This window comes from Accipiter gentilis, chromosome Z (genome assembly GCF_929443795.1).
Source record: "Accipiter gentilis chromosome Z, bAccGen1.1, whole genome shotgun sequence".
Lineage (NCBI taxonomy): Eukaryota > Metazoa > Chordata > Aves > Accipitriformes > Accipitridae > Astur > Astur gentilis.
Genome location: NC_064919.1, coordinates 70800690 through 70816806, shown reverse-complemented (window position 1 = coordinate 70816806; position 16117 = coordinate 70800690). Strand labels below are relative to the sequence as shown.

The following is a 16117-nucleotide window of genomic DNA, read 5'->3' as shown; positions in this document are numbered from 1 at the left end:
CAAACTTCCCCCTTTCCAGAGAAGAAAATGACTGCAGGGCTAATAAAAAGTTCTCACTTCTGTTGCTTAGCCCAAGCTTCATGACATGGAACAGTGATGTTGGTGAAGAAGAGTCTTCCCTTTCCTCTATTAAATATTTTCAGACAGCTGGTAGCTTTGTGGCTAAAGTGCAGTCCTGCAGTGATGAAATAAGCATGTCTGAATTGGCTCAGGCAAAAAGCTTGATTGAACCTATTCCTCCAGTACTCAGGCTGAACTAGTGACTAAATTTTTCTATAGCATATGACCAGTGTCATCGCCATCTTTTCATTTCTTACCTTAAAGAAAACAAAAGCAGTTGTTGCTGCTGTTGATTCAGAGGCCAGCTGAGGCTGTGCTTTCTGCCAAGGTTTTGGTGTGAGACACATACTGAACTTGCTCAGCCTTGTTAAGGTGTATTTGGCCATGTACAGAAGCACTCTCTGTAGGCATCCTCCATGGTAATGTTAGATTAAAAAAATAGAAAATGCAATTTTAGGTATAAATCTGATGTAAACTTATGTTTGGACATTTTGACATGGTTTCCAGAATATACAGTATTTTAGTTGTCTATTAGCAGCATGACTTTTTTAAAGACTTCTTTGAACACCATTTATTACCAGGCAATAAATCAGTGCAGTGGGACAGATGCTTATCTACATTACAACCTGTTCCTATCATTGTTACTTTGTCCAGGTAACCAAATTAATGTTAAACAATCACTCCCCTCTTTTTCAGCTCCATGGTGCAATGTTTGGAAGTGGAATCTACCTTAGTCCATTGTCAAGCATATCATTTGGTTACTCAGGTGATATTTATAAATCACTCTAAAGTTGGAGAAATATAGGGGGGTATCTTAGTCTGCTGCTTTTCTTACCAGCATCACAGTTTTCAACACTGTATTAAATTTTATGTTTGCTGACCAATATTTAATTTATTCAAAAAAGAGAAAATCTAAATTCCCTTATTAAATTCCTGTCCTCATTTTCCAAGGTACTGAGTATCTTGAAACTGTGCTTGAATTTGTGATTTTTTGTTAGTATCTGCCTAAGTCCATCAAACATTATCTAATGGATTGATGGGCTTTTACAACCTGATCTGAAAAAACAAATATTCATCAATAGACATGTTCAACTGTGTATATTTAAGCATATTCCCAAGTATTGCCATGTCAGGATTACGCAGAAGTTACAGGACAGTGTGTTTATTTTAGCCTGGGAAGGGAAGAGAACATAATTTGTCCCACTAGTAAATCCAGAAGTGAGTCATGCAGAGTTTTCCACGTAAGAATTAAATCATAAATGGAAGTATAATAAGAACAAGATATACTACTGTTATTAAATTTTAATATCAATAATCTCTAAATGCACTTTTAGCTTTTCAGAGATGATATAAGTGTGGAAACTTTTTAGGACTCACTAAAAGTGCAGGTTGCAGTATCATCATCTAACAAAATGCCCTTTTTGGACAACACTGCTTTGTCAGCTTTAATGTGTTTTTTCTCATCTCTCTACCTTTCTTGGTCCCTTCCATCTAGTCTCCTCCAGAAAGGAGGCCTGTGTTCCTTTGAAGTATGTAATATTTGATGCCAGTAAAAAACACGGAGAAGTTCTACACTCCCTGTTCCTTCAAAGAGTTAAACTTCCTCATAATTCACTCTGTGTTTGCAAACTGCCAAGAAAGATGGGATACTGGAAAGACAAGGAAGCTTGTAGTAGCATACAGTACACAAATTTTATATAAACCAACATAAGGAATATAAAAGATATCTAAGACACAAATGTAGGTGTTAAGATTTCTGCGATAGAAATTGGATCCAATGTGGCTGATAAGTAATTTAATACTTTTATGTGTAGATAAATTAATTGACCAGGGTAGACTTTAAAACTTCAGATAAATTATCTACTCCTAAAAATTAAATGGACTTTGAATAAGTCTAAATAAAGTGTTAAAGATTAATATCTAAAGTTCTTTCTTTTGTCATTTTACTATCCCACCCACAATAAATCAGACTGTGTTACTTCACCCTGAGTAGGGTCAGTTAGTATCAAGACATGCTGATATGCAACTCTGTTATGCTATCACCTAAGAGCATTCCTGAGCTGAATTCAGTGGCATTAAAGATCCTGTTTATCTGCTTTTGCACTTAATGCTAACTTGACTTTCCTAAGGTCTTTGCAATACATGCAGATGTACTGGTAATTTCCAGGATTAAATTGAGGTATTCTATGACAAAGTTAACTAGTCTTTTGCATGCCATGCAGAGGACTGTGATTCCCACTGTGCTATCTGTTTCATTCTCCAAACTTAACTTTGTTTATTATGGTATTTATATGTATCTTACAGGGTATCTTACATGATTTTAATATTCCTAGGGATGAACAAGAAGCAGCAGAAGGTGTCAGCTAAAGATGAACCAGCTTCAGGCAGTAAGGGCAGTACTACATCACAGGTACAGTACATCAGCCATCTCTGGAAGATTTATGGGTTTATGCTTGGGAACCTGTTATCTGAAAAGGAGGTAATATTCCCTTTGCGAAAGCTAACAGTTTCATTTTAGTGAACAAAAGCAACAACTTCAGAGACGGCAAACATCAAATACAGCCCAACTGCTTTTAGTAACAATTTATGGGGTATACTGCAGGTCTTGTGCCCTTCTTTTCCAGGCAGAAGAATTTAGGAAGAGAATGAAAATGAAATGCAGTTTTCATTATGACCCTTAGCAAGCCCTTGCTTTCTGATTTCTAGACTTGCAGAAGGATGCAAAAGGAATTGAGAGTGGTTATTGCTGGAAAATGAGTAGTGTTTCATTTATCGCAAGTCAGTTTTTCTTTTCCATGGTTTTTACATATTAAACCATTACAATTCTGCTTTATCTAAACAAAACTCATAGCATTTATGTGTAGGGCTAAATTTTGAGAAAGAAATCTTGCATCTGTCTCCATAGTTAACACGTAGAAACTACAGGATAATCTGGCTTCGGAGAGAGGTTTGTATATAACAGCAGAAGCCCTCAGAAATGGGAAGGCCAGTAAAATATCAGGGTAGTGGCCAAAGAACTGGTGATCAAATTCACCTTTTTTTTCCTGCTATCAATTTGTTTATCAGTAACGTTCTGATATTTCTAATATTATTCATTCTGTAATAATTAGGAACTTTTTTTCTGGGTAAAGGAGTTCAAATGTCTCCTATAATAATCCAAACAAATAATATAAATGTTTTTAGAAATTCTGTTACATTTAGAAATACAATGGAAGCGTTTTAGAAAGACTGCCTCTATCTTCATTAATTAATAAATTACTGAAAATAGCAGCCCTCTCCATTGTTAGTTTTTCACTCAGTTTGTCTTACTGCACTAATTAAGTTTTCTCATGTTTTTACATCTCAGTCACAGAAGAAGGGACAACAGTCACAATTTTTGCAAAGCCGTAACTTAAAATGCATAGCCTTATGTGAAGGTAAGCTGAAAGCCCTTGAAAAACTGCTTTAGTCATGGACACAGTGTTACTGGATGCAAATCAGTGAGACCTTTAGTTCCAGGATTGGTTGTTTTGAGGTAGGAGACTCCTGGTAGGCATATGGGTACTTGCTTAATAGCTGAACTTTATATTTCAGTTCAGAATGTTTCCCTTTTCAAACATAAACTGTAACATATGCTGAATTTTCATTAAATAACTATATGCACATAGCAACTGATCATCTGGTCTGTCTTTCAAATGTGATCATATTCCTAAGCCATCAAGATAACCCAAGTTGTGGCCTTTATTTGAAACACTGACTTTTTGCAAGCTCTTGACAAATTCATTAAACACCTAAAAGTCAGAACAAAACAGCTTTCCTGTTGAATTTCCAAATAATTTTTCACTGTTCAGGCAAATACATTTTTCATCTGGTAACCTGTCTGTTCTCTCTGACTGCTTCAGAAATTTTGTGGAGTTAAAATCCAGTGCGTATGAGTACAGTCATTCATGAAAGACTTGGCCATTCTTTTAATAACTAATGAAACCTCAGCAGGTTTTGAGAACAAAGAATTATGAAATCTGAATAAGAATTGTACCAATAATTGGTAATCAGTCTCATTGGCCAAACAGAAAGAAATTATGTTAAACTCAGTTTTCCCTTCATTTGGAGCATTAGTTTATTTTTTGAACTAAAAATTAAGACAAACAGTGGAAAAGATGTTATTTCGAAATGGAAGCTTCAAGCTATATATGCTACTTTTTAATACATATATTTTTGAGAATGTTCAAGTGAAGTATTTAATATGATTAAGGAGATACCAGTCAACATGAAAATGCAATTTGACCTGGACAGAAAAATTCATAAATTTAGTTCTAAAACTTTCAGAATGAAATACTAAATTAATCTAGGGTTTACTAGAATTAACTTGGCCTTTAATGCCTGCAGTTTCTAAATACAAATAGGGACTTTTTACCCATGTTGTACTTTCCTCACACTTATTGATGGATTATCAATTTTATAAGGGTGAATTTTAAATATTTGATAAAATATATTTTACAGCATTCATATTTACTTCATTTTTCTGTGAAAAGAAGTGTTTAAGGTAGGTGGTTAATATAGATTATAAATAAAATTAATTACAAGAGAGAAATGATGGTTAAAAATTACAATTCATGGAAGAAATTACATCAAAATTGAATATACGTTTATTCGTAGTGGTGTTAGAACAGAATAGACTAGACTCTCTTGTTGAAAGGGACCTACAACAGTCATCTAGTCCAACCGCCTGACCGCTTCAGGGCTGCCCAAAAGCTAAAGCATGTTATTAAGGGCATTGTCCAAACGCCTCTTCAACACTGACAGGCTTGGGGCATTGACCACCCCTCTAGGAAGCCTGTTCCAGTGTTTGGCCACCCTCTCGGTATAGAAACGCTTCCCAATGTCCAGTCTAAATCTCCCCTGATGCAGCTTTGAACAATTGGCACATGTCCTATCACTGGATCCCAGGGAGAAGAGCTCAGCACCTCCCTCTCCGCTTTCCCCCTCAGGAAGCTGCAGAGAGCAATGCGGTCGCCCCTCAGCCGCCTCTTCTCCAAACTAGACAAGCCCCAAATCCTTAGCTGCTCCTCACAGGACATTCCTTCCAGCCCTCTCACCAGCTTTGCTGCTCTCCTCTGGGTGCATTCAAGGACCTTCACATCCTTCTTGAATTGTGGGGCCCAGACCTGCACAGAGCACCCAAGGTGAGGCCCCCACCAGTGCTGAATACAGCAGGATAATCCCCTCTTTTGACCGGCTGGCGATGCTGTCTGTCTCTGATGTACCCCGGGATGGGGTTTGCCCTCTGGGCTGCCAGGGCACACTGCTGACTCACATCCAGCCTGCTGTCGACCGGCACCACCAGAGCCCTTCCTGCAGGGCTGTTCTCCAGGGCTGTTCTCTCCTCTCCCAGTTTATACTGGTGCCCAGCATTACTCCATCCTAGGTGCAGAATCCGTCATTTGGACTTGTTAAATTTCATGCCATTAATGATTGCCCAGTGCTCCATCCGTCTAGATCCTTCTGCAAGGCCTCTTGCCCCTCAAGAGAGTCAACAGCATCTCCCAGTTTGTTATCATCAGCAAACTTTCTAATGTTGCATTCAACTCCTGCACCCAGCTCATTGAGAAATACATTGAACAGCACTGGCCCTGGAATTGAGCCCTGAGGAACACCACTGGGGACCAGTCACCAATCAGATGTGGTCCCATTCACTACAACACTTTGAGCTCTGCCCTTCAGCCAGTTCTTCACCCAGCCCACTGTGAACCTGCTTATCCCACAGCTGGACAACTTGTCCAGAAAGATGCTGTTTAAATGCATTTATAGAAATCTTTTCAAATACAGATTGATGGTGTAGCTTCTACCTAGCAATAAAAAGGTTTCTTTCCTGTGTTGTCATTCTGCTGGTAAACAACCTATCATCAAACACATTGCTGTTTTCTAAACATTGAGCAAGTTTTGGCAAGCTTTGTGATCCCCTTGAGTCATAATTGCTATGCTTAATTTTTTAAAATACTTGGTAGTATTGCAGATACCAAATTTGTCATATCTCAGTTTCAGGCTTTGTCTTTTACGTCCTATTTTTGGCTCAGCCATCATCAAACATAAGTGTCTCTATTCCAAAGGCTGATTAGTTGACTCAGATGCTCCTTAACAGCCCCCATGGCCATTTAAAATCAGTTTTTAATAAATACACTTTTTCATTTTTTCATTCCAATTAACAACTGGCTCCCATACATCAATTATCTATGTTTTCTGGAAAATATATTTTGGAAACAAGAATTGAGTTCATCTCCCTGTTTGTACTAGCAGCCAACTTAGAGTCTACGCCACACCACAGATGAGCAGTGTAAAAGTACACATTCCCAGAAGGCTATTTAAAGTGTATAAAAAAGCAAATCTTTTAAAGCAGTATTTTCCAGGCATGTTTTCATCACTATGAAATTTATTCTTTCCCTGATAGTGATAACCTCATCGGATCTGCACAAACATGGAGAGATATGGGTAGTTCCCAATACGGACCACGTGTGTACAAGATTTTTCTTTGTGTGAGTACAAAGCTTCTTTTAACATTCAACTTCTGTTTGTCCTAGACCTTTTTCCCCCTGTTCCCTCCAATACTTTCAATTGAATTAGATAAGAGACGTTTCTTCCCAATACTTTTCAGTATCACTTCATTTTTTATCTTTCTCTGTACTTAATTTTCTTAGGAAAGGTATGGATAAGCTAGTGACAAAGGTTTAGTAGTGGTTTTGTTATAGAATAAATGAATGGAGAGTTACTGATTTTTCCCACTCTATACCATTACCTCATGTTACAGTAAGTCTGTCCATGTATCATAAAATACCATTTCTATCTGGCTGTATGTTTTAAAGCTGAGGAATTCATTAAAGGCTTCCTGCCTACAATGTAAGCATTTCCTCTCTCACCTCCTATTACTTGTCTTCTCTGGGTCCTAGTGGTGTATTCAGCCTCAGGGTTTCAATGGCAATGGCAGCCTTACCCTTCACTCTCTAGAGTTTAGGATCTGCATATAATGGTGCAGTGCAGCAGAGCATTTTCAGAGAAACATGTTAACATATGGAATAAGCACTCTTGATTATTGAATGAAACCGTTTTGGATGTTTTTAGGTAGATTAATAAAACACTAATTTGATGTACTTTCTGTACTTTTTTTTTTTAGTTATGAAGATGGTCAAGTGGGTGATACAAGTATAAATACACAGGAACCAAGCATTCATAAAGAGATTCTTCGAGTCATTGGCAATCAAACTGCTACTGGTTAAAAGGACCACTCTTATTTAATTGATGTGATTTGGAAGCCTTCCTCAGTCTCAAAGCTGGATTTTGAACTGAAGAAGATGCAAAAAACTGATTTATTATTATTATTATTATAAGCAAATTAACCCTTTGAATACTTACTGTTTTCTTACTTAGTATTTCTTATCTCATCAAAATACCTGAGATGGTATGAATTAGCAACTGTAGGGGTGCAAAGTCTATTAATATACTACAACTAATAATAATTAAACAGGCATTTGGCTTGCTGACAATAAACAGACTTTAAAAAGGAGTTTTGTGCTGATATTTTTATATTAAACTTCAATTGGAGGTTTTAGTACTGTATACTGGTATTTTAAATTTAGAATGACTGAATTATAAGTGAGAGAGAAGATTTTATAGCAGAGCACCTGTATTATGCAGGATACTTTGCAATAAGTAAAATATTCTCATATTTAAACACAATAAAAGGTTGTCTGGAACATGTCAAATTAAAGAGATTGGTTACCTGCAGTTATATCAGATTCATTTTATTTTACACAAATACAACTAGGATTTAGAGTCAAAGGTCAAAACAACAATACATTTTTTATTTAATGAGTGAAACAAAGCAAAAAGTAATGAATGTGATGGTGTATGTTTAGTTTTCTTTATCTTCTCTGGAAACACTGTCTTATCTATTAAGCAGCTCAGCTGCATTTTTTAATTATACAAGCCTAGCAGACATCTGGAAATCCTGAAGCTGTTAACTTCCTTTTTACAAATTTGGGTTTTATATACTAGGTCACATTTTCATCTCAACTTCAGTGAAGCTGCTCTGTGGTTAAATTTAGTCACGTATTTAAAAGTACATGATGAATTAAGGCTTTTACATGATTGAGTTGATTGTTGATACATCAGAAAATACAAACAAGTGCAAAATTTTACTGATTTGTTGAAATATTTTTATTAATTTATTCCTAAGGGAAAACAAACCAATTCAGATCTCTCTATCCTTTACATTAATAACCGTTTTTTCCAAGTGAGCATGATGGCAACACAGGTGGCGGGTGGGGGGGGGGCTAATCTCCAAGGCATAAGGCATATTCTGTGCCCTGACAAGTGCCCTTGGTGGCCCTCACGGTAGCCATCCTGAAGCATCAATCACACCCTTGAATATAGAGAGCAGTTCAACTTGCCCATCTGTGCAACTATTACAAGCCACCTCAGAAAGCAAAAATAGACTGAATCCTCTATTATGTTATTTCCATAATAAAAATACTGAAGAGCCAAATAACAGCACAACAGAGCATAGGCATGTTTGTTTCTTTTAAACAGAACTGCATTAGATATGCTGTAATGGTTGGGTGATGCCTTCTTTCTGGTTCAAGCTACACTCCCTTATTAGTTGCTGCAGTTTATGTGCTCTACAAGTAAAATAGTCTTATTGGGCCTAGGAGCGCATACTTTGAGATGTATTTTAGCATACTTGCTGGGGACTTCAGTTTTTCTGGGTTCACATCCAGACCTGTAAAGCCAATCCTGTTTGCAAATCCCTGTTTTGCTATTGAATTTCCATTGACTTTCAGCCCCATTTGGTGGGCCCCTAACTTGAAAATCACAACTCTAATTCTTATCTTTTGTGTTGGGACACAGGTTAACTTCTTGAAACAAAGAGGATTCCTAAAATTTGTCTGTCTACGTAAGGACTGCCTTAGGTTGTGTAAGTGCACAAAATCAGCATAATTCAGAAATGGAGCTGAAACCCTGGAATGACCACCTCTATAATTTGTCCTGCCGTATGTGTCTGAATCACTATGTTTTGCATAACAAAAAGAAACTAGGAAGCAAGTGCACAAAGATACCCCCTACATTGACTTGCTGGGCTGGTAGTCCACCACTCTGGGAGGCCTTCTCAAAAAAATAGAAGAAAAGAAAGATAAGCATGAGTGAACTGGAGAAGCCAAGTAAGCAGTCATCTTCCCTGTCCCCTCAACCTGCAGCAGGGTCACAAGTGAACACCTTGAAGGAAGAAACCTGGAATGTAGCTATGGCAGCAAGTCAGCTTGGTTTGCACAGTGGGATCATGCTACTGGCCATGCATGGTGCCATCATAAGTACAACCACTGGAAAAGGGAGGGAAAAAAACATCTCTGCCAAATTTTAAGACTGCTCAGAAGTTTGCTTTAAACAGATGAGCAGGAGGAAGGGACAACGTGAAGGAAAGCAGGGCTCTGAGGTATATGGAGGCCTGGGTGTTGTAAGGTGCCCACTTCAGGGAGTACTGAGATGAATGGCTTAGGCATGGGGCAGGAGGGTGGCCAACAGTAAAAGGCAGAATGTGACAAGCAGAGGTGTTACAAAGCAGTGGGAGAGGGCAAAACCTTTCAGGGAAAAAGGTGGTTCTGAAGGGTTGAGGGGTTTGCTGGTAGAAAAGAAGAAAAAAAAAAAAAAGAGGAGCCACCGAATTACTAACAGGCAGCATTAGCAGTTCAGGTCCCACGTGGTGCGTGGCAGGAAAAGGGACTGGGAGGGCAAAGCTGCAGTGTGGGGAAACGCAGCCCATGGAGGTATGGGGCTGCACCATGCCCAGGGCAGCTGGGCCACCTGGGAAGGTGTCACGCTGTTAGGGGACAGTGCAGCGACACAAGCCCAGTATCACACACAAACAGCAATTGAGTTAAACCAAAATTCACTTGCTACAGAGTAACCTAGTCACCTTCTTCGTTAGCCAATATATTAACAAGAAACTTCTTCTAAGGTGCTATATTATTTGCAGGTGAATGTGAGTCTTCAGATTGTTTAACAAAGTATTAGTTCTCATCATTTTTAAAAGATGAGGGGAAAGAGGGAGGTTCTTTGGGGATCTGTTACTCAAAAATAAATAGCCCTTCCATAGCAAACTTCCAAAGACTTTTTCATCAAGAACTGGAATGAAAAAGCCTGAGGAGATTTTCTTTGAAGGATTTTTCCTTCATGGTTTTATCCAAGGGTGGAAGTTACATATTGCCAAATTCTTGCAAATGATTACATTCACATGATTCCAGGGGATGAAAAATAAAAAGCCAGGGCCATCTGAGGTAGGACCCTGTGTTATCCCCAAAGCCATTGCTTGCCTTTCCCTTCCTCTGTTATCATGCTCACATATTGGAGATAGAGCAATCTTTATAACTCTTGCTGTAAAGGTGTAGGCTTTTCACAGGTGGCTTTTAATCAAAGAAACTGTCTACTGTCTCTCTTGGTAGAAATCTCCATGAAGCCATAGCTATCTAGCTGTGACTGTGCCCAGCATGGAGCAACCAAGGGAATTCTTGGGAAAGAACTTTCTAACTTCTTCCTACATCCCATAACAACAAATTACAAGCCCTCAAATGGGGAAGGTTTGATGGAAAAATTATGCTAGTAACTTAATGTTGCACCCTAGTTATGAGTTGCCATATTTTTGCTTCTGAATATTTTAAACATTGAGAAAGGAATACAAAAAGATGCTTTTAAACCTTTCTTGTGATTCAAGCAGGTATTTAGCATTCAAGGGGTTAAACAATTTGAGTTATGATACAAATCAGCATAGCTCTGTTTTCTTCAGCAGCGCTACACTGTTTTGATAACCCGAGTCTTTGGCTCCATGTTACTTATCATAAAATAGCCAGTTTGTGTGATATTCTGCTTAATGTTTTACAGGAACTAGTCAATGACACTGGAATTGTTTATGCTTATATTTTTTCTGTGAAGCCCTTGAAAAACTGTTACTGATGCTGTATAATTTTAATATTATAGCTGTTGGTACTAAAAACGCATCTGATGAATAATGCTAAGATTATGTTTTTGGTAATACAAATACAAGATCACTCCAAATGAAGACTTTGTGCTTAGATCGATTATACTTTGCTTATAAACCACTTACTACTGTGGAAGCAATTAGCGTACTTCCGACATGGATGAATGCAAAGTGCAAGAAAAACCCCAACACCCAAAAGGGACAACTGAATGAAGAGATTCATGATTTTAAAAGAAACAGTAAAAAAACCCTAAGCAAATATGAAACCAGTTTCTAGTTACTTAAGCATTATGTCAATTTAGATGGGTTTCTTCTAGGCTCTCGAAAATGTAAGTCAGGTAGAAAGCGTACAAGCCAAGACTGACAGGGAGTTAATGCTACAGGAGCAAAAGCACCCTGTAATCTTAGCACTTTCACAACAGTTAGGTTTGGGGCCTGATCCCGCGTTGTGCTGAGCACCCGTTGGAGGTGCTAAGGGCCAGACCCTTGGAACAGACGCAGGTGGTTTTTGTACTAGTCGCTCCTGGCTCTCATGGTAAGTTTTTTAGAAGCCACTGAGGCGGAGGCCCGTTGCGATGGGGTCAGCATGCAGACCCCCACGCATCGCCTGGCCTGTAGGCCCGGGTGGGAGTTAGCAGGGTTCAGCTTCTCCTTGGCTTCATCATGGCGGGATGGCAGCCGTGGCGGCGAGGGTGAGGGGAAGAAGGGGCTGGGGGGGCTCCGGCGGACCGGGCCCAGCCTTGCCACGCACGGCTCCTCCGCCGCCTGCCGGCGCTGCGGGCCAGCGTTGTGCTGGCAGCCCTGCGGCAGAGCCCGGCTGGCGCTGGCCCCACATCCACTTGTGTCTTGGGGCATGCAGGGTCCTGCAGCACCTTTATTTGCAAAACCGAAGCGTTGACCTGGTGTCCTGCACAATCTCTGTGTTACAAATGCTACCTCAAGGTGGAGGGTGGGCCTGTTGACTCAACTGACCGAGGTCTGTTGTTTGGAGAGTGGTTTAAGGCGATGTGTAGCACTGAAAGTTTTTCAGAAAGGATCTTGGGACTTGTCAGCCAGGGCTGTGATAATAATCAGATTTATTCCTTAAAGCACTGAGGAGTGGAGGGACGCTTCTGCTTCAGAAGGGGATAAACAAAAATGGGAAGATTTACTCAAAGCAGAGTGGCGTTCCGCATGCACAGTGATGTGTAAAATGTACAACGATGTCACCAGTACTTTGAATTTCCAGATTTGGTTTCGGAAATGTCAGGTCTGAAAGTGCTGACCTCCTCTGTCTTTCCTGGGGTGGCGGTTTCGTACCCCTGCTCACCGGCTGCAGCAACAGCCGCCGACAAGAGCGGGGGGAATAAAACACCTTGAGCTGCTGTTCTGTAGTATTTTGATTGCGTACTCTTGCTAAGTTTCAGTCTGCCACAGAACAGTTACAATGTAAATTACTACCCATTACACTTTGCATTGGGATTTTGTATACATACTAGGTATAAGACTTTTGTAAGGGAAAAAAAAGAATTCAAGTAGTTTTTAGATGAACATATCTAGCGTGTGAAAAACCTGTTGAAGAATAGATGACATTAAACATTTACCAGCAAGTCAGTAAAAGTAGTCCTTACACACAGACATTCAATATGATTTAATGTTCTAAAAATAATTTTTTAATTTACCCAGTACCTATTGTGTCTTTGAATTTTAAGAAGCAGCCACTCCTTTATGTAAACATAAAATATGCCTATGTTTCTTTTAACTCTACAGCCTTTTTTTCTCTAAATAAATTTATGAAATTCTGTGCACAAGACAGTACTGCAGTCTGCTATTTAGCCTATGGTGCCTTAGAGTTACTACAAATATTTAACAAAATGTACATCATGTAAATACTGCCAGAAGATCACTAAGGCCAAATATTTTTCTCTATTCACTTTTTACTGCACTTGCTTTCTATTGCTATTTAAGCCTCTTTTATCCAGCTTTGTAACAGTTATAACATTGTAGCCAATGTAAATGTTTACTTTCAATAAATCAGAATTTGTTCAACAAGTACTGTGCATTTGGGCACTATTTTGAGAACTCTGTTCGAAGTTAAAACAGTTGTCTAAGAATTAAACTGCATCTGAAGCAGTTTCTTGACTTCTGCTAATCTCAATGACATCTAAAGGTTATACCGTGCTTTTACATATATTATTGGAGTAAAGGTTTTCTGCAGTGATCTTTCTAAAAACACTTAGATGAACAGTAAAAGCAGCTTTCCATGCTGTGTTTATCTAAATGGGTTACACAACTGGTTCAAAATACAGATACTGGAATTAAAGCAGTATTTTGCATGTACAGTATTATATAAATGCATAAAGATATCTCAAGATGCATTTTATAGTTGTTTTCAAAGAAGTAGTCCTCTGGTTTTCTGTAGAGCTGTTTTTGTCATGAAAATAGAGCAACTATATGACAAACCATGTCGTACTTTAATGTGGGTATGTTTAAAGTATAAATGCACATCTGCAGCTCATAAAATATGCAGACATTTGTGGGACTGGTTATTAATTCAGTGAGTGAACTTTTTTTTTCACTGCCTATGAGCTCATTTTAATTATATGGGTGGATATTGTATCTTTTGAAAGTTTTAGCTTTTGCTTTGTTAAATTTGTTATTTTGTTATTGCAGACTTTGGATTGGAAAAGTCAAAGTGGTACTATTATTTTGAATGCTGTTAAGTATTTTACACAAATATAACTATGGGACAGAGGAAAAAATATATCATCGCTACCTTGAATGACTGATAATTTGCCTTTGATTGGAGTGTACAGGCTGGAGCTTGAATTCTGTAGTGGAAGAAATACTCCATATTTTGGGGACCTTAAAGTTGGAAGAAACAGTGACTTCCAAACTTGCAAAACAAGAACTGAAACAGTGGTGAAATCTCAGACTTCACTAAAATCAGTACCCACAGATAGCAGGAGGAACAGCATTTATACCAACTTTGGCTTAACTGCTACTCCACTTCCAAGTCACTGCATCACAAGCTTTCTCAATATGCATCAATAGTCAGTTTTTCCACTGAGAATGTTTATGGCATATTGTATTCACCTGCTGAACAGTTCAATGTGGGACCCAAGAGATTAATAATCTAAACATTAATTGACAGCAGTACAAAATTATTGCAATGGACCAGAGCTGCTTTCAAATGCACACATTGCCTTTTTGACAGGAGGAAGAGCAGAAAATCTAAGAAAATATGTTCACTGGAAAAAGTATGTGCTGTATTCATTAAACCGTGTTTGCATGCTTGACCCACTTCTTTTTTGTGAATTACTGTGCAGTGCAGATTGCAGCAAATAATTTTGCACAGGTCACACAGCCTGGGCCCCCTCCAAGAGGGATTTGTCCACCTGAAATATTGGGAGGCTGCTTAAATAGAGCTGTAGTAAATGAATGAAACCAATAGTAGCTGAGGGCCACAACTTTACTATGCCCCAGCTCTCAGCACAGTGCAAGCTCTTTAGTTACTAAAGAGAAGGAATCTTAAGGAATATAACAAAGGCTTACTTTAGGGCTCAGTGGCTTGCAAAAGCCTAGTGTCAGAACAGGTGAAAGAGGAACAGCACTTGAAAAAAATACCCCGTAGATTTTAAATTGGCATTTTTTATTAGCCCACATAATAGCTCCCTCAGGATGATTTTCTTAAATGTGGCAAACATTTTCCATTCACATTCAAGGGAGAGAAGTGTAATTCAACACACGGAAATTGAAGCCTCTGAACAGGGCATGAGACCCTTTTAGTAGCAGCACTGAATGTAGTGAGCCCCTGTGCAAGGCGTCAGCTATTGGATTTCAGCCAGTTCCAGAAAACTGGCATTTTGCAAAATGCTGAAGCGGTGGGAATAACACTAGCAGCAGGAACAGTGACTGCTGCCGAAGCAAGAGCAGCACAAGTCTCCAGAGATCACGTCTGGAAAAAAATACAGGAACTCCTGGCTTAAGGTTTGCTCAACAAAAGCCAGAGCTTATCATCAGCAAAGCAATTCTAATTTGTAACTTTTAATGAGAAAGCTTTCCATTGTTTGGGAGAAACGAGGAAAAAAAAGTTACGTTTTCTTCAACCTGCTGCCCTGTAGCTGTATAGCTCAGTCTAATAGTGTGCTTGGGGCAGTGTCCCACTGTAATTGCATGTAGGAGGCTTGCTTACAGGACTAGCGACTTTCTTACAGATCTTGGGCAGAATGAAGAATGGCTCAGTTAGCTGACAGTTCCTTGGAGCCTGTCTCATATTTTATTTACATATTATGATGGAGTCTGTAGAGGTAAAACAGTCCAGAAAGGGAATGGGCAGCTGATATTTTCCTTGCTAGCTTTCAACTCTGATCAGATTATTCTTCCCGTGCGAGCTGTTGAACAAACAATTTTGCTGACTGTTCAATAAAAAAATCTTGGCGCCCTCCATCTCTCCTAGACAAGTAGCTTGGGATTGGGGCTATTCCTGCTTACAATCACCTACCAAGTTTAATTCAGTATGAAGAAGTTAAAGGATAAGAGGAGTCTGAGCCCAAGCTAATTTTAATATATGTTAATGTAAATATGTAAGTATATATTTAAATATAAATATATTTGCATCTGTATATAGGAATGTAAATTGAAACAGTTCTATTGACTCAAAACTAAGGATCAGGATATTATCACTTACAATACTCTTGACAAATGCAGTGTGTTGCAAATACAGTTTTTAACTACCCTAATGTGGTACCTTTTGGTAGATCTGACTTGTCTTTTTGGCAATGACATGTTTTGCTAGAGGCTTTTAAATTCTTGCCCAGGGGGAATTTCAAACGGCCAGTCATGCCTTCTCTGTATGTATTACCACATACCTGGCATGTTGCTCTTCATGCAATATCCCATCTGTGTGACGTTGTATTATTCCACTATTTGGCTCTTTATTATCTTCTGCAAACTTAGATTTCATGCTTGCTATGCTAATCAGTAGGCCACAAATATCAAAAAGCTCAAGTCTGTTCTGTGGCTCCTGAGCTGCTCCTACTTGAAACATTTTTTTTCTGCTTAAAAAGCATCTTGATT

At 38.7% G+C, this 16117-nt stretch overlaps 1 protein-coding gene across 2 annotated transcripts in view; it reads left to right on the top strand.

Moving 5' to 3' along the window:
* PARP8 (poly(ADP-ribose) polymerase family member 8) overlaps positions 1 to 7862 on the top strand; it is a 118328-nt gene extending 110466 nt beyond the window's left edge. For both annotated transcript variants that reach the window (XM_049794338.1, XM_049794337.1), the window contains 5 exons: positions 757 to 826; positions 2394 to 2470; positions 3407 to 3476; positions 6485 to 6569; positions 7205 to 7862. In XM_049794338.1, coding sequence (XP_049650295.1) covers positions 757 to 826; positions 2394 to 2470; positions 3407 to 3476; positions 6485 to 6569; positions 7205 to 7307 — 405 coding nt within the window. In that variant the 3' untranslated portion in view covers positions 7308 to 7862. The remainder of the gene's footprint in view (positions 1 to 756; positions 827 to 2393; positions 2471 to 3406; positions 3477 to 6484; positions 6570 to 7204) is intronic.
* The last annotated feature ends 8255 nt before the right edge of the window (positions 7863 to 16117 follow it).